This window comes from Heterocephalus glaber, unplaced genomic scaffold, assembly GCF_053883595.1.
Source record: "Heterocephalus glaber isolate CG9 unplaced genomic scaffold, H.glaber_assembly_v1.0 deba00001444, whole genome shotgun sequence".
Taxonomy (NCBI): domain Eukaryota; kingdom Metazoa; phylum Chordata; class Mammalia; order Rodentia; family Bathyergidae; genus Heterocephalus; species Heterocephalus glaber.
The window spans coordinates 24,581,254-24,608,305 of record NW_028258297.1 but is presented as its reverse complement, the minus strand read 5'-3'; the positions used below and the strand labels follow the sequence as shown (position 1 = coordinate 24,608,305).

Genomic DNA, 27,052 nt, shown 5'->3' with positions numbered 1-27,052 from the left:
GGGATGAGACTTAAAGTGGGAAGGTGACCTGCTAGGCGGCCTGTGCTGCAGCCCCGCACCTCCTCCTGCCCGGCTCGGCGCGGGTCCCACCTTCCCGGGACGCAGCCCACGCGCGGCCCCGCCGCAAACTACAGTTCCCGGCAGGACGCGCCGCGCGCACGCGCACCGGGGCCTCCGCCATGGCGACAGTGCTGTCCAGGGCGCTCAAGCTCCCGGGTGAGGAGGCGCAGCATCGCGACCCCCTGCCCTCACCGGGCCGGGGGAGGGAGGGAGGCGAGGCCCCGGGGGCGCGGCCGGTCCGGGACGGTCCCCGACCCCGGAGGGCTGAGGGCGTCCCGGGGCGAGCGGGGTGCGGCTCCCGCGGCTGGGGTCCGTCGCCGCCAGGGGGCGGGAGGGGCGCGGCGGGGCGGCGGAGCGGGGGGGGGGGCGAGGGGCGGGCGGCCGGAGCTGCGGGGCGGCGGGGACTACGGAGCGCAGCCGCAGTCTCCCAGGCCGGGTGGGTGAGGCGAGCATCCTTCAGCCAAGCCGAGGACCAGGTACCGGGACTCCATCTCCTTCTGTCCTGGGCTGGACCTGGGCGGGCGCGGGGGTTGCAGGGCGGGAAGTGACCCCGAGTGAGTGGAGCAGTCTCTCCACGTAACGACAGCCGTGACGCGGCCCAGGGCTGCGTGAGACAGGTGTTTTTCCCTTCCCAGGAAAATAACTTCAGGAGGATGGCTAATGGAAGTGCCCAGGGTCGCTCAAGCAGTATTGGAGAAGCCTATGAGCATCAGGGCCGTTTTGGACTCTAGATCCTGAGCTTTTGACTATACTTAGTCTCTGGTTGCTGAAGCGTGGGAAATGATTTGGCACCTGTTAAGCCTATAATGTATGGAATATTCTTTAAGAAAGTGCTGGTGGCGCTGACAGCTTCCAGAGGTGATTCAGTACTTCGGGCAGCAGCTCCCAAGTTTTTTTCCCCTTTCATCTTAAACTGCTAGAATAGGACTGTACTGTTAGAAACTTGCTATTTTAATCAAAGTATTTTTATTCTGCCCAAGTAAATGTTAAACACTTAGGCTTCAGAAAATTTTACAGTGTTGTATAAATTTTAAACATGAAGTTATAAGCATTTATTTGCTCACAACTTAAAATGTTCAAGGGGAAGGCGATTGCTTTTCCTGGCATCGTGTTGGGTGCCTGGTGGAGACTCAGCACGAGAATGCCAGGAGTCTCAGGGGCCTTGTTCTCAAGGAGCTTCCAGTCTGTTGGAGTGAGACAAGCCTTGTGCCTTGGGTGACTCTGGGTTGGATGTGAATTTGCATTCCTGTCCTCAGACTTCATGACTTCAGACAGATATTTTTTCCCCTCAGGGCTCGTTAGAGCATGGATGGAACGCTGATAATGTCTACCTTGGAATGTGTAGATAATGCTGTATTGGAATTAAATGAGAGACAAGTCCCATTTACCTGCCGGATTAATCTACTGTGGAAAGAGTGGCCTTATATAGGTTGATATCCATCCAAATGTCAGACATATTTAGCTTGCTTTCCTCCTCCTATTCCCCTCCTCTTCTTCTTCCTCCTCCTATTCCTCCTCTTCATTTTCAGTCCTTGTTTTATTTCAGCATAGCTAATTGTTATGCTCTGAGGATGAGAATGCAAGAAGATCTTGATTTAGAAACACTTGACCTCTTTTGTGGTTTCCCATCCTGAGGCTGTGACATCTGTACTCCTTGGACCCTTTAGCTGTAGTATCTTGGTCAGCTGATAGTTGGGGTAAAGAATCCTGTAGCTCTGTCCTTGGGCCTGTGTCTGACTGGTAGCTTGGATCTGAGTAGGAAGGTACAATGGATACTTTTTAAAGCCTGGATATACTAACCATATGTTCTTTTATGTGATATAGATTTTCTTTCCCACTTGTACTTTTTCTGGTTTCTCTCTTGTCCTTTCTCCACTCCACCCACAGTACAATTTCGGGCTTTTCTATTAGGTAGAAGCTGCTGTCTTATAGCTGTTTTTGGATATCCCTTGACAGGCTGTGAGACTGCGGTCTTGTTTGGGTCATGTTACTCTGGTTAACATCCTCTCTGCTTTTCTGTGTGAAGAAAGCAGAAGAGAATGGTAGCTAAGAGCAGGACACAGGCTCAGGTTCAGATCCAGGCTTCACCTGATTAGCTGCTTAACCTCTTTAGGCTTTACTTTCCCTATCTGTAATAATAATGTTATTAGGGAACATTCACTACATGCCAGAAGCTGCACTGCATACTTACCTCACAGGGCTATTTGGAATACTAAAAGAGATGGACATACTTAACTTCTGACAGGTTAGTTATTGTTGTTCTTATTATCAGTAGCACCATGTTCATTTATGAGTGTGGTACCCGAAGGAAGAAAGACTGACGCAATTGTCGCTGTGGACAGACCTCAACAACCTAGTAATGTAACAACAGTGGCTGGGAATGTATTTCTTATTCTCAAATCTTTTCACTAAGCCCAGGATGGAAAAATGTTTGGCTCACATGTATGGCATGAGGTTAATTAATAACAGAAGAACAATACGACATTCATAAAGCCTGTGGAACAACTTATCTCTTAAGTATATATTTTTTTAGGTCATTTTAAAAGATTGAAGGTCAAACACTGAAGGGAATATCAGAGCATAATATTGTTATGGTTTATTTTATTACTTGTGATTTAGAGGTATTGTGGCTCTGGATAAACTAATCCATGATATGAATTATTTACCCTTACATACAGTTACATATTCCATAGTATATATATATATATATATATATATATGTATAGTGTATATTACAGTATAGTGTATGTTATAGGGTACTATATGCTTTGGTGTGTTTTCCTGAAAACATTTGGGAATGGCATAATAGTATATTTAGGACTTCTTTAGTGAATTCCTCACTACCATGTTGGAAATGATACTTAGTTGGCATCCTCCATCTCCCTTGGAGGAAAAGCAATGTGGAAAGCTTGTTTATATTGGTACATCTTTCATTAATTAAGAATCTGAAAGCAGCAGAGATGGAAATGAGTGTTAAGTGTTCTCAGCTTTGAAGCATGGATTCCATATCTAGCTTCTCAGCCCGAGTGTGACCTAACACAAGTCAGAGAACTTCTTTATTCTTTCTCTTGTTGTCTTTCTGCAAATACACAGAAAACAAAATCATTAAGGACTTCTTTAGTTAAATCATGTAGACTATAGTAGTTAAGCTGGGATTTGTTTTTGCACTAGTGGAAGAAAATGTATTAGTGTGAAAGTAAATGTTTATTGTACTCCAGAAGTTGGTCAGAAACTGGCCCTAATCTTCTGTGCCCTTTGGAAGGAAGGCACAGCAAGTAGTATGGCTGCCCTGACATGTGTCCCCGCCTGTATACTTCAGAGATGTCGGAGTTGTGGGACTTCACACCACATGGTTTTAGATGCTGCTTCACTGTCTTGTACGTTGCAGTGGAAAAGTCTGCCCCCTGTCATTAGAGATTTGATTCTTTTTCCCTTGTCCTGGCTGCTCATAGCATTTGTTCTTTGTTCTTGAAGCCCAGTGCTTTTACTAGGATATGTTTCATTATTGATTACTCTATATCGTGTATTTTTGGCCTCTGTCTACCCTTTACTGTACAGTTTTAGGTCTTGCTTTATTGCAGGTACTATTTTGTATCTGCTTTAGTTTTGTTTGTTTTTATTTTATTTTTTGTTTGGTTGGGTGTTTTTTGGTACCTGGGATCAAACTCAGAACCTTACCCTTGCAAGGCAGGTGCTGGAACCACTGAGCTAAATCCCTGGCCGCCTGTTTTTGTTTTGTTTTTAAGACAGGGTCTCACTATATAGATCAGGCTGACCTTGGCTCAGTATGTAGACCAGGATCCTCCTGCCTCAGCCTCCTGAGTGCTGGGAGAATGCTGGGATTACAGGCATGGTCAATATATCGGTTTGTGTTTATTTTATAATTCATTTTATTGGTATATTTTAGATATATATAATGATGACATTCATCATAGGGAATTTGTACCTATACAGGATATTTCTTAATTCTTTGTTTCCCATTCTCCATTCCTCCCTTCCTTTCAATACTGTTTTTGGTTCTCTTTTCTCTTCTCTTTAGTTATGCATATGCTCACCTTTGTTCTCTATATTGATCGAGTTCTTTCTAGTCTTTTAAAATGCCTTGTTCACCAGGCATAGTGGCCCATGCCTGTAATCCCAGCACTTGGGAGGCTGAGGCAGGAGGATCACCACAAGTTTGAGGCCAGACTGGGCTACACAGTGGGATCAAGGGCAGAGGTAGCCAGTGCAGACTTTGAAGCCAGACTGCCTAGGTTTGAATCTAGCCGCTGTTTAACCACAGACAGTTGCTTAAACTTTCAGATGTCAATTTCCTTATCTAGACATGAAAGACAATAGTATGTCCACCTCAAAGAGGTGTTACAGAGATTCCCAGAGACTTTAAAAGGGCTTGGGAGAGTCTCTATTAAATGCTCAAAACTGCCAGCCTTCTTGTTATTGCATTTGATTTTGCTTGGATTGTCACTGCTCTATGCTTTGTTTCTGAGTCTGATTCCAATAAGAATTTCTTTTCTAAAATTGCTTTATTATCTTCTTCTGTTACCTTCCTGACCTTGCTTGTTTACTTTTCATTTTTTCTGCCATTTCTTCCTGGAAACGTTATATGTTTCTCTGAGCCCTTATTTCAGAGAAGACCATTTCCTTTAATTTCCTGAACTCCCCAGGGAAGCAACTATTCACTGTTTCTTCCATCTTACAGTAGAATGGTAGAATCAGAATCGGTGCAGTGTTGATTCTTAATAGCTGGTTTTGTTTGCCGTGTCTTGAATATTTGTAGAACTCTGTGGTATTTTGTGGAATGAGTGCTGGTAATATTTCTTTCTGATTGCTACTTATATTTAAATGAGGGTAAGAGTTGTTGGCTGACACACAGGCAGAGGCAGGGCTGGGGGAGTGAGCTGGGAGCTAGAATTTCCTGTAGGCCTGCTGACTCTGATCTCTCCCCAGCAGTCCACCTCTATTTTCTCTCTCTATCCTAGCTAGCAGGAGAATGCTGGCTTATCACTGGGCCTGAAGTGCTGATAAAGCCTTTGATTCTCTTGGTTTGCTGTGTGTGTTTTCAACCCATTGCTCCTGAACTTCAAATTCACCTTTGTTATCTGTGAAAGTGGATCTGGACTCTTTTAAATGCCAAGTTTATCTTTTCTTTCATTACTATTCCTTAGCCATAGGGTACCTTTAAGTTATCTTCTTAACTTTTTATTTCCTCTCTTATATTGGTTAGTACTTTTTTTGTATTGAATTATCTTTTAATTACTGTGTGGTTCCTGTTTCCTCATGAGGCATAGTCTGTCCAAACAAACAAACAAACAACAAACAATGACGGAAAACAAAATTAGCTTCCTCAGAACCTGGCCATGTCTATAGTTACTTTTTTTTTTTTTGGTACTGGGGATGGAACTCAGGACCTTGCGCTTGTGAGGCAGGTGCCGTGCCACTGAGCTACATCCCTGGCCCTATAGTTACTTTTTTAACCTGCTATACTGAAAGGTTGCTTCTTGTAATGATGTCTGCTTATACTTTTTCTGCTTGCCTATGTGATGTTGAATGGGGCTCACAGGCATTTCTGTGACCCTAGACTTTGTCTTTCCAAGCAAAAAATTACTGATTGAGCAGCTATGTGTCTTTGAAACAAGGGGGTAGTAGTACAGCTTGTCAGTTAAAACAAATAGACTGTGCAGTCAAATGCATGGGTTTGGATCTTGGCTTTTCTTCTGGCTGCTTCTGTAATCTTAGGCAACCTACCTTGTATATTTTAGTTTCCTTATTGATAACATAGGAATGATACCTACCATGTGGGTTGTTGTGAGGGCTAAATGAATTAAGACATGTAAATTGCTTGGATCAGTGCCTGGGATGCCAAACACTCAATATACTCCCACTTGTTGTTATTATTGTCATCAATTCTGTAAACTCTGCTCCTTGCTGAAGATTTGCAGATGTATATGCCAAATTTTATGGTGTTTCCTCTATTAGATACAAGTATCACTGTGTTTGGCAACTGTTTTTCATAAACTGTGGTTTGGGATTGTGAGCTCTTTCCTATTTTTTTTCTTTCTATTTTTCCCTCCTGGTTTTAGGGAAAATAGTGTGACAGAAATGCCTTCCTATGTCACCAATAACTGTAGGGGTCTAGCCCTTCTTAAATGACCAACTCAACAGCAGTTTTTCCCCCCAAAGAATGGTTGCAAATTATTTTTATAGATTTATTAATGATTGTCTACATTTTTGTAGCAGTAGTCAAGTTTTCTTCCTGCCTGCCTGTGACAGTGTATGATAATGAATTTTCTTTAAATATTTTGTTATCCAGTATTTTATTAATGATTTCACTTTGGCAAAGGTGCTATTTTAGGTTATGTTTATTGCAAGGTGGAAACTGACAAGTGAGATTGAATAAAATAGATGTTGATGCTAACTTTTTAACTTGGTGCTAAAAGTCCAATTGTACAAAATTATAGGATGGCTTGAACCTGTGTTAAAAGTGCTTAGGAGTTTTGGTTGAATCAGTTGTGTGTGGGACTGCCAAGAAAGCGACCACAATTTTAGACTGCAGTAATTGAATTGTAATGTGCTATTATTGTAGATAGGTAAGTTAATTAGATATCTTGTAGGCAGTTAGACAGGGCCAGCCTGCGAGGAGCCAACATGGGACAGTCAAGGAGCCAGCGTGGAGGACAATCAAGACACATTCACTAAATGCCAGCATTGTAAAAGAAGAGAATCCACCACACCTGCATAGGATGAATACCAGTGATTGATATTCTAAATAGGTATTAATCACCTGGTTGGGCGACCAAGATCTTCCATGAAAGATCCCTGACCCACACCTTAGCTAGAATCCTTGCTCTCTTCTTGTATGCTTGCTATGTGACTTGCTTCCCCATTGGATCCCTATCTAATCAATATTACCTAAGCAACTATACTTGTCATAATCATATTGGTTGTTCATAGTTTTGTCCGCCTTGTGATTTCTCGTTGGATCAATATTACCAAAGGGACTATACTTGTAATCTTACTAGTTGACTATAGTTTTGTCCCACCTCCAACCCGCCTCACCTCGTGGCTTTGTCCCCTAAGATACCTTTGAGAAGTTGGGTGAGAGGGCAACCCACTTTCCAGTCCGCCTTCTGTCTCTCTTAGACAGAAACTATCTTTCTCTCAATAAATTTTTCCTACTCTTAACCTCCGTTGTTCCTAGAATTCATTCTTCCATTTTGGAGAACAGGAGCTTGCGTTTCAGCCATCTAATAGGTTTGGCAGTTAGATCTCTTCCCCCTATATCACTATCTGGAGTCACAGGAGCACAGTTCTGTCCTCCTCTTCACTAGTCTGCACACTGCAACTATATCAGTTCTGGAAAATATGCCTTAAAAAGCACAGACCTAACACATGTGTCTGAGGAGAGCGACTCGGGATGTTAAGGACACCTGAAACAAGGCTTTGTTAAGCAGTGGGTTGAAAGAGATGAAGGTGTTTAACTTGGAGATTGGAGGGTGGCCAGGGACATTTGGGAAAAATAATGACAACCATGGTAATGGTAATGATACTAATAGAAGCTCAAAGTCATTGAGTGTGACCATAAGCCAGGCACCAAGAACAATCAACACATTATCATATTTAATCCTTATAAAAATCCTCCAAGACAGGAACAGTTATTATTCCATTTCATAAGTAGGGAAATTGGGGCTCAGTGAAGTTAAGACACTTAGAGGTCACACAGTTAGCAAGAGGGCCAAGATTTGTCTTTTGTTTGTCTCATTGTGAAAACCTGAGCTCTTAAAATTCTGTATGACTTTGAGATTTGCAAGTATGTAAAAGGACTTGAACGTGGAAGTGGCAACTACCCAGAAACAGGTTCTTGGGTCAGTGTAAAGCACTGCTTTCTAGGCTGGAGGGCAGTGGATTCTCTAATGCTGCTTATGCTCAGGTGCTCCTAAGTGACTGCTTGGCCTTGGTAAGGACACGTGTAAGTCTGGGGTCTGCAGGAGATTATGTGATCTTTAAAATCTCTTCCAGCCCTGAGGATTTGGGGATCTTGTATGTTTTCCTCTTTGTCAGGTATATTTAAATTTTTTAAAAAAAATTTGTACAAAATACAGATACCATAAAATTTACTGTCTTAACCACTTCAAGTGTATAGTTCAAGATAATGTATAGTCACATTATTGTGGAGCGAGTCTCTGGAACTTTTTCATCTTGTAAAACTGAAACTCTGTGCTTACTAAACAATGACCACCAATTTCCTCCAGATCTGGGAAATCACCATTCTACTTTCTTTTTCTGTGAATTTGGCTGCTCTAGGTACCTCATGTATGTGGAATCATGCTACCCGTTTTCTTGTGTCTGGCTTGTTTCACTCTGTATGATGTCCTTGATCTTCATCCATGTTGTACCATGTGCCAGCACTTTCTTCCTTTTTAAGACCACACAGTAACACATGGCATGTGTGAACCGTCGTTTGCCTATCATGTCAGGTGTATTTTATTTAAAAACAAAAGTTTTAGAGCTGATGTTATCATAAAAAGTTTGGCTCTGTAAATTATATATTGAGGTACTTGGAGTGGATATAGAATGGAGTACTCTAATTAACAAAATTATTTGCAGTAGGACTATACATTGTAGGCGATCAGCCTGACCCTGTGGCATATCCTGGAAGTACTATGTTAAATTAAATTCCTAATAATCAGTTTATTTTCTTAAAATTTGTGCCTTTAAAAATCAAATCCAAACTTTACTTGACAATGAATACCTTTGAAATGAAAATGAGAATTTTCTAGTTATTAGACTTCCATATTACTTAGTATTCTCTGTGGGGTTTTTTTTGTAGTGCTTAATGTTATAAAATAATTCTGTGGAACCTTGTTCGTTTAACATCAAACAATTGTTGTTTTTCTGTGTACCAAATACTAAACTTTAGACTGAAGGTTTTCCTCTCCATATCTGGCCTCCATTATTATGATTTATTGCTTCATTTCTGGTGTTGAGCAAACAGGCCTGGTATGGGAAATTAGGTCACCAAGTGATCCAGAGGCAGAGGTTGGCATCAAGAGTTTTTCTTCCAATTAGCTGAGTTGTGTTTTCTTTTTTAATTTGCTTCTGAACAAAAGATTTAACAGTAGCATTTATATATTAGTAGCAGCTTGCCAGGTAAATTTCCAAGAAAAGGGAGTTTTTCTTGGTTATAACATGAAAGAAAGGCATAAAATCATTTAGTCACTGGACTAAATGATTAGTGAGGACCAGAGGTTGACATAGGAGATATACTTAAGTCCTCCTGTAATTTCTGTCTCCAGCCTTTCCAAATCAACACAGGGTCTAAGTAAGAATAGTGCTTGCTGAGCGCACCAGCTTTCAACAAGTCTATGGCTACTGTCCTGCTGGGTTGTCTCCTCTCCAGGGTGCTTGCTCACAACACAGCCTGAAAGGTAAACACTGTGCCCTAAAAGATGCACTGAAAGGACATTCGGACCACAGGACAGTTTGAGAAGTGAGATTCCAGTAAAATCTCCAGATGACATTTAGCACTAAGTTTTCATAGAAACAATTGGGAACCCATGAGGAGGACCATGAAGAGCAATGTACAGAGCAGAATTGTTCTAGAAGTTTACCAGGAGAGAGGAGGGCTTCATAGATCTAAGAAATCAAAGGCAATAATTCATGTTAGGTACCTGGAAAGTTGATGTAAGAGTGATAACTTTCTCCATAAATGAGAGTCAAACAAATTAAGAAAGCTTTTATAAGACTAAAGATATTTGAAATTTGCTAATTTGCTTGTCTTCTTTTAAAAAATTTTTTTTGGTGGTACTGGGGATTGAACCCAGGGACCCTCTGTCTGTCTGTCTGTCTGTCTACCTGTGTCTATCATGCATCTATCTGACTATCTATAGGTAGGTGTTCAGGCTGGGTTTGAACTTGTGATCCTCCTGGCTCAGTCTCCCAAGTAGTTGGCATTAAAGCATGGGCCACTCTGCCTGGCTTAATTGGCACTTAGTAATTGTACATATTTATAGGGTACAGTGTGACATTTCAATACATATATACAATGTGTAATGATCAGATCAGGGTGATTGGCATATACATTTCTTAGTGTTGGGAGCTTTTAACATCTTCTCTATTAGTTATTTTGAAATATTTAATTAATCGTTGTCGACCATAGTGCCAAAGAACATTAGAGGTCGTTCCTCCAATGCAGTTGCACCCTCTATCTGCTAACTGTCCTTTCTCTATCCCTCCCCTCCCCATATCCTTCTAAGCCTCTGGTAAGCATTATGTGTTCTATACCTCTATGGACCAAGTTTTTAGCTTCCACATATAAGTGAAGACACACAGTATTTGTCTTTCTGTTCCTAATTTATCTCGTTTAATATAATGATCTCCATTTCCATCCACGTTGCTGCATCCTTTCCAATTTTCCTAACCTGGTGCAGGCAATAATTCTAAAGTATCCCTCCTCCCATTGTCCCCATTACCCCTTTGCTGGCACCTGATTTTACAGGTAGCCACCAAGGCCCAAGCTTGATATAAACCCGCAGCCTTTTGCTCTCTGTGTTTCCCTAGGTGTTGGTGGTTGCTGTGGTTTGGTGATGGTCTCTCCTTGCTGGTTCTCCTTGACACTGTCCTGTCTTCTCAGGAAAGAAGAGCCCCGACCTTGGGGAGTATGATCCCCTCACCCAGGCCGACAGCGATGAGAGCGAAGATGATCTTGTGATTAACCTGCAGCAGAAGAACGGAGGGGTCAAAAATGGGAAGAGCCCTCTGGGAGGAGCACCAGAGCCTGACTCTGATGCAGAGGCTGCCGGGCCTGCAAAGCCACATCTCTCCGAAGTCACCACAGAGGGCTACCCCCCGGAGCCCCTTGGGGGCTTGGAGCAGAAGGCAACCTCCTCCCTTGTGTCCTACGTGCGCACGTCCGTCTTCCTGCTGACGCTGGGGGTGTCGATGGTCTTGGTGCTCCTCTGTGCTTTCCTCATCCCCTGTCCCCCCAGAGATCTGCACAGCACTTGGAGCCATCGCTTGGGCTCTCAGGGAGGTGCGTGGTGGGATTTTCAGTGTTAGTTCTGGAAAATTTTATGGTATTATCTGATCAAGTTGAATCCCCCCTCCCCCCCATCTTCAAAATGAATGTGTGTCATAGAGACAGGTGTCCGCCCTGCCCCTGTGCATGGAAGTGATTGGGAGGATAAGATTGGAGAGCAGACAAGCGGATGGGGTGCTGCACCTCCCTACAGTGTGTTGTGTTAGCCCTGGTCTTGGTTTGCTGGGTTCCTGCAGGGGAGTGAACACTGCACAGGGAGCGCAAAGCTGCATAGAGGAAAGTAAGGCTCCCGGCCCCTCGGGCCGTCCATGAGTATACAAGCCTGGCCTAATTAGAATTGGAGAATAATTCCTTTTCTTGTGGGAGACAGTTGCTGCCTTTTCTTTCCTGTCCCAGTGGTTAGGGAGGTGGTTCCCCAGCAAGGCTGGCTTTTCATCTCCGAAACCTGTTGCTTTGGGACGGGGATTGCGGGGATTGCATTTCATCTGTGTGGAGCCTTTGTCTCCTGGGAGCTGGATGGGTTCCCTCAACCCAGGGAAGGGCCTTTTCTCTGCTGCTTCTCTGATTCCAGTGAATTAGCTTCCGGTGGGCTCTGTGTTCTCATCTTTGGGTCTCTTAAGGCAAACTTAGTTTACATATATGATATTTTTATGAAGTATGAAGCCTCGTAACAAATTCTGGGTGACTCCAACACCCAGCTGGAGGGATAGAACATATTGGTAAGTGAAACAAACCAGACAGGGAAGGATAAATATCGCATGGTCTCTCTTATACGTGAAACCCAAAATATAAAAAATTTAAGTGTAAAGCTATGAAAAAATTAAAGAGCAAAATAGAAAGATGGTAGGGAAGTAGAATTTGTAGAGATGAGAAAGATATATGGGGGGAAGGTGAGAGAGAAGTAAAATGACCAGGATGTGATATGTATATGTACCAGTTCTCCAAGATGCAGGCAGTTATGATATATTGCAAACATATGTAGATATATGTGTGTGGGCCAAGAAAGAAATAGAACATTAAGCCAGGCGTAGTGTCACATGCCTATAATCCTAGTACTCTGGGAGGGTGAAGCAGTAGGATCTCAAGTTAGAACCTAGCCTGAGCAATTTGACTTGCTGAGATTTTTTTTTTTGAGGTATAATGGCATAATAGTTTTAATATAACCACCAATCTTCACGAAATAATTTTAATACTTTGTGCCTGAGCTAGCAGCATCTTGCATTGTGACATTCCTCTGCATACATAAGCATTTACCCAAGTACAAATGTTAAAAGTAGAGTAACATAATCAATTGGCTATACAAAGGTAAATAGACACTGTACATTATTCTTTTCTTGAATCATTTTTGCTGCATAGTAAATTGCAATTACATGTCAGCATAATGTTACTGATCTATAGAACACACTTTGTTTTGTTTTGTTTTTTTGATACCAGGGATCGGTCCATGCGCTTGTGAGGCAGGCTATAGAATACACTTTGAACTATGAGGTATGGCAACTCTATTGAGAAGAGAGCTAACGTGTAAACCTGTATTTAACATGTAAAATATTATGAGTGATTTTTTTGTTTTGTAGCTGCCATGGATAGGAAAGACAAAATCCAGCATTCAAAGACTAGAAACTTTATTTTTCTAATGAACAAACAAACAAAAGTAACTCTTACCTATTTATCATTTCCTCATTTTAGCATTGTTGAATGGAAAAAGATAAATACTGAAGTGAAGCTATGTTTTGTTATGGAATTATGGATTAAACCAATTATTTAAAAAAAAAATCCACCAGTTAACTGCTCATTTACTTTACATCAAGTTGAGCTCCTGATATATACATCTCAACTTTATAATTCAAGATTGCAGTTAAATACTTATAATTCACTGTAATCACCATGGCAGTAGGACAGTTAGAAACATTAATAATATTTTCTCAGAAAGGACATGCTTAACATTTTCTGATGTTATTTCTAAACTCAGATTAAGCACAAAATCCCCCCACCCAAAAGTGGAGGAATATTCTGCTCTACAAGTTGAGTGATTGAGAGCTGATAGCAAAAGCTATCGTGGTTTAACATTTCCACCACAGAGTAGTTACAAATAAAGCTAACTGTTGTTTAAGCATCTAATAAGAAATTAACACGAACCAATTAGATGAAATTAGAAGAAAGCTGCCATTCCAGTTTGAATATTTTCAGTGCTATTTCAAACTTTCAAAATGGACAGTAATGCAATTGATGTAATTGCATAATTACAGCAATGTTTTGATGTAATTTCACTTTAAATTCTGTGCCCAGATTACATATTTGATGTTAAAATTGGGGAGTCACTCATACATTATTCAAATGCTCTAGAAAACAAAATATAATTGGTTAAGTTTATCATAGTCAACTATCACAAACCATCATTGGAAATAAAAGGATCACAGAATGAAACCAAAAATAGGAGAAGCTAACAGAAGAACTAATTGAACATTTTTTTTTTTTTTTGTTAGTACCGAGGATCAAACTCGGGTCCTTTTGCTTGCGTAGCGGGTGGTGAAACCACTGAGCTAAATCCCTGGCCACTAATTGAACATTTAATGCAGATGAGCAGATCCAAGAAAAAACAATCTTCAATGTTTCTTATATGAAAGGATAATCTTGTGTTTTGTCCACATTCACTGCTCTTATACTCAAGATGATGGCAGTCTCTTTTGCTTGTGTTTAAGAGAAACTGTTTTAGTAAACAGTGCTGGGCAGGCATTTTAGTGACAACATAGAAATGATACTGGATAGAAAAAATTGAAAATTACAGCTATAAATTAGTTTCAATAACTAAATCTTTTTTTTTTCCTGGTACTGGGGATTGAACCCAGAGTCTTTATGTAACATTGAGCTACATTCTCAGCCTTTTTATTTTTGAGACAGGGCTTCACTCAATTGCCCAGGCTGGGCTTAAATGTGAAATCCTCTTGTCTCAGCCTCCTGAGTAGTGGGATTACAGGAATGTGCTATCGAAACTGTATTTTTAGGCAGACTTCTAGAAATGATGTATTTTTACCAAACTAATTTTTAAAAACTCCTAGGTTTTAACTGCCTAAGTTGTAAAATCCACATTTACCTTCATAAAAATTATTTTAAGCAGAGTTTCTGCTGAATGAAGTATTTAGGTTGATTACATTTCAAGAGACAGTTTTGCTGACCTACCCTGGAACAATTTATATACAGAAAAGCCACGCTATCTAGGTCTTTACCAACTAGAATTTTGAACATCCAGTGCAATATGAATTCCACTAGACTATGACACCAGATGACCCAATCACACAGTACAGCTTTTTCTATATTATTACATCTCAGGGAGGAAAGCATGACTTGCTGAGACTTTGTATCAAAATAAAAAATAATAATGGCTGGGGATGTAGTTCAGGGCAAAGGCCCTGGGTTCATCCCCAGTACCAAGAAAGAAAAAGCAACAGCACATTATTGGACTGCTATAGTCTCCTTCGTGTTCCTCCCGGCTGTGTCCTCCCCTGCTTACCATAGGGTCTGGTCGCCTGAATTTGTTTTGATTATCCTTTGGCTGCGTTTTACCACAGTGACATGTATCCTAAACAATCTGTTACTAATTTTGCCTCTTCTTGAATTTTACACAAATGTAGTCACATAGACTTGCTTTTCTGTTCAACATAAGTTTTTGAAATAATATTTTTGAGGTTAATCCCTTCTCTCCTTTGCTTATCTGGTGCTTATTCATTTTTACTACTGTTGAATCCTCCATGATATGAATATCCCATGATTTATTTATCCATTTTAGGGTTGATGAACATTACATGGCTTCTAGTTTTTTTTTTTTTTTTTTTTTTTACAAATGATGCCAAGGACATTTTTGTATGTGTCTTCTGATCCAGTATATAAGAAATTCTCTAAGGCATGAACCCGGAACAGAATTGCTAGGTCAGAGGGTGTGTGCACATTTGTTTTTAGTAGTTGATCTTCCAGAGTGGTTTGTCATCTGTTCTTCACTGCAATGTGTGAGTTGTCTCCAGGTCTGGCCGGCACCCTCTGACGCTACTCCTGTGAGGGGGAGAGGGCCTACCTTGTCGTTGCGGGTGGGATGCGAATCCAGGCTCTCCACCAGCCCTGGTGAGACCACCCTGTCTTAGTAGAGCTGCAGGCTTCCTCTGTGTGCAGAGGGCCTTAGCACTGCTAGGCTGGATAACAGCTCTAGCTTCCCACCTCTGTCCTTTTCCTGGGTTGTGGGGTGGGGTTACCTTGTCAGCAGGGACCAGGTGGAAGTAGGGTTCCCACTTCAGCCTTGGCCGTGTGTGTGTGTGTGTGTGTGTGCGTGTGTGTGTGTGTGTGTGTGTGGTGGGTCCAGGGCCATGGTTTTGTGTGTGCAGATCAGTTGGAGTGGAGCAGTCATACTTGAAATGTTTCTGCCTGGCCAGGCTGCTCCTTCCCTGGGGTTTTGGCTAGAGAAGCCAGCATTTCTTGGTGTTCTTGGTCTGCAGCTGTGGCATTTCTGGGTTGCTGATTTCTCCAGCACCTTGTCTGAGAAATATGAGGCCCAAAGAAAACCCAGGGAACTCATCACCTTGTCATCCCATGGCCTTGCAGTCTCTAGTCCATCTGCCTTGCAGAGCCTTGCTCTGTTTGTTTAAGTGTAACGTCTGGGCTTTGAGATGGACTTAGAGGGCAGAGGAGTAAGGAAAAGTGTGTCTCTGCTGTTTGTCTGGAACCAGAAGTTGGCCTGGTTTTTGTGGGTGCTGGCAGCGTTATGTGTCTATACCCTTTCTAACCTGGTTTATGGGAGTGTTCTCAGGGCCTTTTTGTTTGTTTCTTTACATGTACATCAGGTGGGGACCTGTCTCCACTGGAATTGGCTGATGTGAATGGAGACGGCCTGCGGGATGTGCTCCTCTCCTTTGTGGCATCAAGGAATGGGAGCTCAGCAGGTAAGGGACATGTCTTTCTGAGGCTGCTGTCCGCCAGGAAAAAGTATCTGTTGTGCCGAAAGGAGCACCACAGGAGGTCTGCAGTGAACAGGAGGTTACCACACATCTGTCATACATGATGAGTCTGATCAGAAAGTGCTTGTGTGAAAATAAAGCTCAGTCCAAGAAACCCAGAGAGAGTTATAGTGGGAAGGAGCTTTCAGTGGCCGCTGAAGAAACTGATCCGGGAGGAAGTGGTTTCTCCAGAGAGCTTCGGGCGAAAGTTTCTGGAGTCCCTCCCCATCTGCTCTGCATGGCCTCTTAGCTCGAAATGAATGTCAGCTACCCAGTTCTCCCAGCCCTGGCCCATGCCTTTTTTCACGAACTTACAGGTGCCATCTGAAAGGCAGTATGCACTTGAATTTAAAATATTTACTACCATTGTAATAAGAGGCACATTTCCTTAATCTCTGCCTCAGAATTCTCCCCCTGGCTTCAGACACACCTATCCTGTTATTCTTTCCACTTTCTGAAGCAGTTCTGAAGGCCCTCTTTCATGAGTGTCTTTAGTTGTTCTGTCAAGGATGCCTTGATGTCCTGAATTGGTTCAAAATATTTACCTTTCACAGTCATTTTGACTTTGGGAATGATCCAGAAGTCATATGATGCCAGATTTGAATAAGATAGATTGCAGACTGTAATGGTTTTACAAGCCTGCCTTTCCATTGGGTGGCACTCAGCAGCAGCATTCACTGTGTTTTTGATCATGCCTTGTACAGACACTCATAAAAGAGGACTCTCAGAACTGCTTTAGGAAGTGGCAAGAACAATGGGGTAGATGTGATCAAAGTGAGGGGGGCATTTTGAGGTTTAATGGATGTGTCTTTTTTAAAAAATTTTTTTATTTTTTTGAGACAAGGTCTCACTTTGTAGTGCAGACGGACCTTGAACTCACTATGTAGCCCAGGCTGGCCTCAAACTTGCAGCAATCTTCCTGCTTCAGCTTCCCTAGTTCTAGGACTACAGGCATGTGCCACCATGCCCAGCAATGGCAATGTCTTTTATTAAATTTTGAAGATTTAAACTTTCACTGTATTTTTTTTGTTTGGTACCAGGGATGGAACTCGGGATCTTCCACTTGCCAGGCAGGCGGTGGCACCACTGAGCTAAATCCCCGGCCCCTTTCACTGTATGTTTTGATCACCTCTTGTACACATTTGTGCACACATACCCCTTGGCTGGGTGCTGTCGTCTTCTCCCTGGTTTACACTCCTGATATCCTGCCTTCTGCTTGGGGAGGCTGGCCTGTAAGTCTGGGTCTCTCCACCCTGACCATATCTTTTTTTTTTTTTTTTCTTCTTCACATAAAAATACTGGCCCTGATCGATGCAGTGAGTTGTGCTGCTGCCGTCTGGTTTTTTTTTTAGTTCTTTTAATGGTACATTTTAGGTATACAATTCGTTTACATTTATCATTGGGTGTTTGTACCTGTACATGATGTATCTTGGTTCTTATTTTTTTCCCCATTACCTGTGCGCCCTTCACCCCCTCCACCCTTCCCTATTTACATAAATTTCATTTCCATTATTTTTTTCTTTTCTCATAGTTTTTCCTTTCCCTCTTTTCCTTTCCCCTTCCCCTCCCTTCACTCCTTCATCTTTGGACCTTTTTTCCTATTTCAAATTATCAGTTACTCATTTTAATCATTTTAACCCTTGTTTACACTATCAGTTTCTCACACTAGAGAAACTATTCGGTATTTACACGTGTGTCCTATTTATTTCATTTAAGAGTATGGCCTCAATATGGATCCATTTAGCTATAAATGACTCTAGTTTTTTGTTCTTTATGGCTGAGTAGTACTCCATTTTATTAAAAAACCACATCTTCTTTATGCAGTTTCCAGTTGATGGGCCCTTGGGCTGGTTCCAAGCTTTAGCTATTACAAACTGTGCCACTATGAACCTGGGTGCACATATATCACTGTGGTATGGTTCTTTTAATTCTTTGGGGAAGATACTTAGCAGGGGAATAACTGAGTCAATGGGACCTCCAGTCCTAGTTCTTTGAGGTATCTCCACACTGATTTCCACAGTGGTTGCACCAGTCTGCACTCCCACCAGCAATGAAGAAGGGTTCCTTTCTCCCCACAACCCTGCCAACATTTGTTATTGGTTGATTTCTTGATAGCAGCCACTCTTTCTGGGGTGAGGTGGAATCTCAGGGTTGTTTTCATCTGCATCTATCAAATTTCGAGTGATGTTGAACATTTTTTCATATATTTGTTTGCTGCTTTTACTTCCTTGTCTGAGAAATGTCTGTTCATTTCAGATGCCCATTTTTTGAATTGGGTCTTTGAATTTGGGGGGGTCTGATTTTTTCAATTCTTTATATATTCTAGATAGTAGTCCTTTGTCTGAGGTACAGCAGCTAAAAATTTTTTCCCACATTGTAGGTTGTCTGTTAGCTCTGTTGGTGGTTTCTTTTGCAGCGCAGAAGCTTTTTAATAAGATGAGATCACAGTTGTTGATTCTTTGTGCTAGTTCCCGTGCTGCTGAGGTTTTGTTCATGAAGTCTTTTCCTATGCCAATGTCTTCAAGAGTTCCACCTAACTTATCTTCCAGCACGTTTAGTGTTTCTTTCTTGATATTTAGGTCTTTAATCCACTTCGATCTTAGTTTAATGCATGGTGATAGGTATGGGTCTAGTTTTAATCTTTGGCAGGTTGAAATACAGTTTTTCCAACACCATTTATTAAATAGGCTATCTTTCCTCCAATGAGGGTGTTTGGCTCCTTTGTTAAAGATCAGGTGGCTGAGCATGTCTGGAGTTGTTTCTGCATCTTCTGATCTATTCCACTGTTCCTCAGGTCTGTTCGTTTGCCAGTACCATGCTGATTTTATCACAGTAGCTTTGTAGTATAGTTTTAAGTTGGGGATTGTGATACCCCCAGCCATGTCTCTGTTGCTTAGATTGCTTTAGCTATTCTAGGTCTCTTATGGTTCCAAATGAATTTTTGGATTGTTTTCTCTAGTTCTGTGAAGTATATTGTTGGAATTTCGATTGGCATTGCATTGAATCTATATAGTAGTTTTGGAAGTATGGCCATCTTCACTATATTGGTTCTTCCTACCCAGGAGCAAGGGATGTCTTTCCATTTTCTTGTATCCTCTTTGATCTCTTTTTTCAGAGTGCTATAGTTTTCAGTGTAGAGGTCTTTTGCTTCCTTTGTTAGATCGATTCCTAGATATTTCATTTTTTTGGATGCTATTAATAGACATGAACCAAATAAATGCTAACACAATTGTAGTAGGGGACCTCAATACCCCACTATCACAAATAGACAGATCATTTAGACAAAAAGTTAACAAGGAAATTCTAGAACTGAACCAAGCTATTGAACAAATGAACTTAATAGATGTTTACAGAGTGTTCCACCCCACAAAATCGGAATATACATTCTTTTCAGCTACACACGGGTCATTCTCCAGAATAGACCACATGCTAGCTTATAGGACATGTCTAAGTAAATGTAAAAGAATTGAAGTTACCCCCTGTATATTATCAGACCATAGTGCAATAAAATTGGAGATCAGTAACATAAGAAACTGCAAAACCCCAACAAACACATGGAAACTGAGTAACACCCTCTTGAACAACCAATGGGTCACAGAAGTAATTAAAGAAGAAATTAAACAGTTTCTACAAGTAAATGAAAATGCCAGTACAACATACAGGAATCTATGGGACACAATGAAAGCAGTTCTATGCGAGAAATTCATAGCAGTGAAGGCCATATTAGGAAATCAGAGAAAACTCAGATAAATAACCTAATGCAGAACCTCAAGCTCCTAGAAAAAGAAGAGCATAATGAATCCAAAGCTCGTACAAGACAGGAAATTATAAAGATCAGGGCAGAAATCAATGCAATGGAGACCAAGAGATCAATACAAAAAAATCAATGAATCAAAGAGTTGGTTTTTTGAAAGAATAAATAAAATCGATAAACCTTTAGCCAACCTTATCAAAAAAAGGAAAGAAAAGGCACAAATACATGCAATTAAGAATGAAAAAGGTGAAGTCACAACAGACCCAGAAGAAATCCAGAGGATCATCAATACCTACTTCAAGAACCTCTACTCCAATAAAATGGAAAACACAGAAGAAACGGGCAGATTCCTAGATACATACGAATTGCCAAAGTTAAATGAAGAAGATATAGAAATTCTAAATACCCCAATTACAATGAATGAAATTGAAAATGTAATAAAATATTTACCAAGAAAGAAAAGCCCAGGTCCGGATGGCTTCACTGCTGAATTTTACAAGACATTTAAAGAAGAACTAACGCTATTACTCTTTAAACTCATCAAGGAAATTGAAAGGGAAGTAGTACTTCCAAATTCATTCCTGGACGCAAGTGTTACTTTGATTCCAAAACTAGGGAAAGACCCAACCCAAAAAGAGAACTACAGGCCAATCTCCCTGACCATATCTTTGTAGTCTCATTAAATCTTCTGCCGCTTACCCTGAGCATGCTGCTGCTGGGATCCTGGATGTTTTACTTGTCAGTTGTAGAAACAAATAAGCAAAAGCACATTCTGCTTTCAGCTTAGGGACACGGGGGCTCTGGCCTGACCTGCAGCCTCTGTTAAAGTGGCACTGATTGCATTCTGCCAGCTGATACAAGAGCTGTAGTTGGAGACCAAGAAAGCCCTGAGAGCTACTTGTTAATCATTTAGGCCTTGGAATAAATTTGGAGGTATTGTCTAGAGATCTCTGAACTGTGCACACCTTTGGCAGGATTAGAAATACCTTTCTGGGGTTTAAGCAATGTGTAGAAGCAATTTGGTCAGAGGTCAGTGACAGAGAAAACTTGCTGCCTGTTGTTTTCATGTAATTGGACCTTGACTACATTTTTTTCCTGCCTATGATTCATTAATTAACCTTTGAAGTAAGATTTTCTCCACCCACTTTCAGATTTAGGGATGTTTTAGTCAGATGTTATTTTACATGATTTGCTACACATGGAGATGCATAATGGTAAAGCTGTGGGCTTGGACACCAGATGGACCAGCCTGATTTGCCCACAGATTGTAAAAATAATAGAACCTACATTTGGTGCTTTCTATGTGCTGTGCACTGTTGTAAGTGTGTAACATGTGAACGCATTTACCCCTGAACACACTCTTATGAGGTAGACGAATCTTATTGTCCCCCTTCTGTGGATGAGGGAACTGACACATGGTGGGGTTCAGGAACTTTGGCAGAGACCCTTGGCTGGTAAATGGTAGAGCTGGGAATGAGATCCAGGAGTCGCTCTGGAGTTTATGTCCTGCCCCTCAGGCCAGGTGGTTGTGCCCATAACCTACAAAGCTCTGTGCCATTGGATATAGCAGGGTTGGATTTGTGTTTTTTTGGTACCAGGGATCGAACTCAGGACCTTGTGCTTTCGAGGCAGGTGGCAGAACCACTGAGCTAAATCCCCGGCCCTAGGGTTGGATTTTTAATGCACTTGTTCGTAGCGGGATTGGGTTTTTAGTGGGTTTGTTCATTGGTCTTTCCACCCATTCAGCAGCCATGAATTAGTGCTGACCATCGCAGGTGCTGTGCCTGTCTCCAGGGCTGTGTGGCTTGTAGAGACCTCACCCAGAGGAATACAGGCTCTGCCTCAAGCGGCTGAGAGCTGATGAGGAAGGGGTGACCCTTTACCACCCTGGAAAACAAGTCAGAAATGCCTAGAGGCTCAGGAGGGTCCTTAAACAGGAAGGGTGGCACGTGCACTAATCGTAGCTTCCTTGAGACCTCTGGAAGCCGACTTAGGTACCACTGTTTGTCATATGTCACTTCTTCTGGCGACAAGGTCTGAAACAGTGAGCCACAGTTTGCCATTTGTTTTTAGGTCGTATATTTAATTAGTCATAGTGAAGACTAAATTTAATGAAGCTCTGAAGCTTACGTTGCCTTTCCTGTTTTAGTTGTTGCTGGAAGTGGAGAGTGAGTGAGATGAGTCAAGGTGTCTGTGCCCTGAAAGTGAAAATAAGCCTGGCAGGAGTATTACTACTCTGCGGTGCTAGTTAAGCCACCTAAAGCCTTGTTTACTGAAGAGGTGAGCGACTCTGGTTCCTTACCAGCTAGCCTCAGTCCCAGGTCTTGTCTTTCCAAGTAACCTTTCCTACGTGGGACCAAAGCAGCTGATTCCATGGAGCTCTAGACCAGCTACACCTTTGCTCTCTACCTGTGATTTTCAGATTTATTTTTAAAAACATTCTTTTTCTGCTCTTAGGAAGCATTTGCTACAGGTGATTATGATTCAGGTATTTTGCTCCCTCTCTGCACATATTCTAGGTCAGACCAGTGTTTCTGAGTGTACTTTTTCTCCTGGCTTTTTGTTCCCAACAGCTCTTTTCCATATGCTGGGTTTTGTTCCTATCTTTTACTCAGCAAACAGTTGGGTACTGTGTGTGCCAGGCATTTTGCAAGCTACTGAGGATACAGAAATGAGTGAGGCAGTCTTTACCCTTAAGGACATCACTATTAGTGGGGACTGAGGTGTTAGGCAGGTGAACATTGTGCTGGGAAAGGTACAGAAGTAGAGGTGGAGTGAGGCGGCCACTTCCTGTCTGACATGGGAGGTGTGTGAGCAGAGGCGACAGGTGCTCAGTGTTCAGATACATAGGAATGGACTGTGCACACATGAGCTGCTGCCTCACCACCATTCACTTCTAGTCTTCAGGCCTCGTGCTCATTTCTCCCTCTTATCTCCTCAGCCTCCTTGTCTTTCTCATCTCTCTGTGCTCTTAGGTGACTCAAGACCGGCCGCTGATCTTGTATGCCTCTCAGGGATGAATGGCAGCACCCTGTGGTCCAGTCCCCTCCCAGAAGAGGCCCAGGATATCACATGTTTGGATCTGATGCCAGGTAGCAGGGCTGAGATCATCTGTCTTGTGACTGGGACACGTAAGATGCTCAGCGCATTCAATGCCACCACAGGTGAGGATCATTGACCACAAAGGATCTTTGTTGTAATGAATGATAATGTGGAATTCTGACAGGCTGGTAGGGAAGGGACTTTCCTACTGTGGCAGGATGGAAAGTCTGATTTGCTACCCAGCAGGTGGTTATTAAGGGGCTAAGATAAGAGGTTTGGGCAGATTGAGTAAATCATGTTTCAGCCTGTTTGGTGATAAAATGGGGCGAAACTCAGAAACTAGCCTGAGGCCTTTGGTTGTGAATTGTCTCCCTGCTCTGTAGAAAGGACAGATGAGCTTTGTCCCTTCCCATTTGATATAATATATGTGGGGTCAGTCCTTGCAGAAACATAGGTATTGACTACTTAAAAATATTTCTTTATGAAGAAACAAAGGCTTGTTGAGGCATGTTGATTTGGCCTTTCAGCTTCTTACTGCATTTAGGTAAGAAAAAAGGAATGAAAAACAAATGTACAGAAGCCTTCTTACAGAATCAAAAGGACCCTGCCAGTGCGCCGGTTGCTACCCGGGCAAAAGCTGACCACTGTGCTTGTGCCTGCAGCCCCAGCTACTTATGGGGCTGAGGCAGGAGGGTCACTTAGCCCAGAGGTTCAAGACCAGACTGGGCCACCTAACAAGATCCTGTTGCAAAAACAAACAAACAAAAAAACCAAAATAAAACAAAGAACAAAAGGGGTAAAGTAAGGACGAGTTGCTGCCTGTTGTTCAGCCCTTTGGATTTTGCTTTGTGTCTGCCCTTTCCAGGGGTGGAAAGCCACACTAGTGATCACTCTCTTTGTCCTGCCCTAGGGAAGGCCATCTGGACTCTGAGCCCGGACTCCCTGTCCAGTGGCACCCTGGCTGCCCCTGCGGTGGTGCTGCCGGACTTGGACGAGGATGGTGTTAGAGACCTCGCAGTTCTGGCCATCGGGGAAACACAGGTGTGGTCTCCACTAACCGGTTTTTGTCACTTACAGAGAGAACTTTACTTTTAGTTATCTCAGTTCCTGATGTCATAATTGTTTGAAAGTTCTTTTTACAAAAGATGAAGTTTAAATAACTTCTCTTGGTGAGGTTAAGCAACTAAATGAGCATTGTGAACCCATTTTCCCAGCAGTCTCATTACAGTTCCGGGGACTGTGGTGTAGTGAGCTCTGGATGTACACGGGGCTGTGTCTACCACCTTGGGTGAACCACGGAACCCACCCAAGCTCTGGTTTCCTCATGTGCCAAACATGGGACTGTTACATCTGGTTGTGGGATTGGTATGAAAAGTAGAGTCGGACACACTTTAGGTTCCTAGAGTAGAGCCTGCTTTTTATATTTTTTAATGTATTGTTAGTTTTACTATATTAAATATATTTGTTTTATTTCAACTGTAAAATAATAGGACTGTCTGATAAAAAGTTCATAAAATATATATAGAAAAAAATCTAAGTCAAACAATAGCATCACTAATCAAAGAAAAGAGAGTTATAGTCTATCCTGTGACAAGACAGACTGATTCCAGTACAGAGGCCCTTAAATGATCATCCTGCTAGCTGCCTAAATTCACAGCATTCTGGGAGGCTGAGACAGGAGGATTGCAAGTTCAAGCCAGTCTGGGCAACTTAGTGATTTAGCGAGACTCTGTCTATAAAAAAAGTGTAAGGGCGTCTGAGAATATAGCTCAGAATGAAGGTCCTGGTTTCAACCCCCAGTACCACAAAAAGAAAAAAATCATCCTATTAATTGTGGAGCTAGTCATTCTATATACAGCTACAGTGATACTAGTATTCTCTCCAAATTGCAGGAAAGACAACATTAGTGAACAATCATCTCAGTTTTAAGTTTTTGGTCCTGAAGCACTTTTTTTTGGTCCTGAAGCTTCATATATATATATATTTTTGGCCATGTTGTTCAGGCTGGTCTTGAACTCACTACTTAGCCCAGGTTGGCCACGAACTCACATCAATCTTCCTGCCTTAGCCTCCCAAGTGCTGGGATTGCAGGCATGTGCTACCACACCTGGCACTTTTATAGCTCTGTTAAAGTTTTTCTAAGACATTTTTCTCAGACTGCCTAATCAGCCAAGGAAATGCTTATGGACTAAAAAAATTGAACAAATGGCAAAATGAAAAATGTGGATATAGAAATGTAGGAACATGTGAATACAGATAATTTTGCCTCATTTGATAGCTGATTTTAATTTTAAAACAAAAGACTTTGTGGATACTTTCTGTTGGTTTTCTTCAACAAGCTGTTTGGTCTGGAAGTGGACCAGAACCAAGAATTTAGGAATTATTCATGTAATTTTTTTTTAATATCCTAGCCATTGTGAGTAAAGGGACAAGTCTAGGGAAAATTTCAAGTATTACCTCAAGCACGGAGAGATTTTCTAAAAGTCTCAAAGAGGAAAGGCTGGGGAATTTCTTTCTAATGGAATTCTAGTCAGCACAGGCAGAGCAAAACATTGAATACACTTTTATACCCTGAACAAATTTAAAGTCTTGGTCTTAATACCCCATCTCCTCCTTGTTGGTGGTGGTCAGGGGGTTTAGGGTTCAGGCCTTTAGGCAATACCCCACAGTAAGGGGCTTCCATTGGAAGAATCAGCTTCTCATCTGCTCTTAAGTTGCTAGTGCAGTGCCCAGCTCGCCTGTCAGAACTTACTCTTAGCACAGTGGTGTACAGCTATGGAATACTCTCCATTCTGCCTGACAAGTGACAGCTCTAGAAAATTCTTGGAGAGATGATGGGTTTGGAGCAGCAGCTTCATCATTGTTCTGACCTCTTTGCCCTTTTTATCATCAGCAGAGAACCTGAGGATGTATTTAAGCTGCACTCATGGAAGATGTTCTCTTCACAAGGAGGGAAACAGATGAGGGCTTTGACTTAGAGCCAAACTTGGGGCAACTGGGCCTGGTTTGGGATTAGTGGATGGATGTGGCTGAGGATGTCGAGGGAAGGGACTGTAGAAGCCAGTGGTTGCTATTCTCACACCATGGTGTGGTCTGAGTCTGGTTCCAGATACAGGGCTCCCAGTTCCTCCTTGAGCATGTGGGCTGATGCGAATGTCACTCATTTGTGAGGCAGCTGTTTCATTTTTGGTCAGCTCTAGAAAATTCTGTGCTATTGATGAGAAATGGTTTTTTTTTTTTGGTACCGGGCATCGAATTCAGGACCTCACACTTGCCAGGCAGGCCCTGTACTGCTAAGCTATATTCCTGGATGAGAAATATGTTTTCTTCTAGCTTTTTTTTTTTTTTGGTACTGGGGATCGAACTTGGGACCTTGTGCTTTTGAGGCAGGTGGTGGAACCACTGAGCCAAATCCCGGGCCTTGAGAAATGTGTTTTCTAATAGCCTCTACTCACTGTTCCAACATCAGTGCCATAGAGCCTCTCTACATGAGTCTACTTCCCAAGTATAGGAAAGCCCTGTGGCCATTGGCCTGGTCCCTTTAATCCTATGACATTTCCTTATTCTGTTCCTCCATTGCCAGGAAGTTAAAACCTCTTTTTCTTGATTTCTTTCCCTTTGGCTTCTAATTTTTGCAACATTTTAAAATGCAGTGTCACTATTTATAAACAGTAATTTATTCATAGCATAGCCGGTGATATCAGCCTAAGAATATTGTTACTTCTTTTGATCCGGCTCTATGTTTCTATTTATGCAAGAAAAACTTACAATAGCTTTTCTAAGATTTTTGTTTAATAATCAATGAAAGCACCCACAGTTTATAATTGATTAGTGTACCAACTTTTCTTTTTTCAAATTGGTGTATGTTTGCCGTATAGCCATACATAAAATTTATGTTTGTTTTGAAGAATTGGTGGATATATATATATATTTTGATCCCCTTCCCCCTCCCCTCTCCTCTGCGTACCAGTTTTTAAATAGATTTTGATTCATCTTCCAGCCTAAGGCCTCTTTGAATTTCAAGTTTATCATACAGCATAGTAGCCAGATCTCCTTGCTTTGTGATAAACTTGAATTCTATTTATTCAGATCTTTGATAAGAATGTTTAATAGGATTGGGCCAATAGCAGAGTGCTATGTCATTCCATTAAAAACCTTTCTCTAGGTTAGTTTTGACCTTGT

General features: G+C 41.8%; 1 protein-coding gene across 3 annotated transcripts in view; it reads left to right on the top strand.

The window, feature by feature from the left end:
- Nucleotides 1-27,052, top strand: part of Fam234b (family with sequence similarity 234 member B) — a 38,983-nt gene continuing 11,931 nt past the window's right edge. The window contains exons 1-5 of one of the 3 annotated variants that reach the window (XM_087214072.1): nucleotides 1-216; nucleotides 10,691-11,089; nucleotides 15,922-16,020; nucleotides 22,804-22,992; nucleotides 23,781-23,911. In XM_087214072.1, the coding sequence (XP_087070198.1) occupies nucleotides 180-216; nucleotides 10,691-11,089; nucleotides 15,922-16,020; nucleotides 22,804-22,992; nucleotides 23,781-23,911 (855 nt within the window). In that variant the 5' untranslated portion in view covers nucleotides 1-179. Of the gene's footprint in view, nucleotides 217-442; nucleotides 537-10,690; nucleotides 11,090-15,921; nucleotides 16,021-22,803; nucleotides 22,993-23,780; nucleotides 23,912-27,052 lie in introns of those variants that run through there. The other 2 variants (XM_021259156.2, XM_087214074.1) reach the window with 2 other exon arrangements.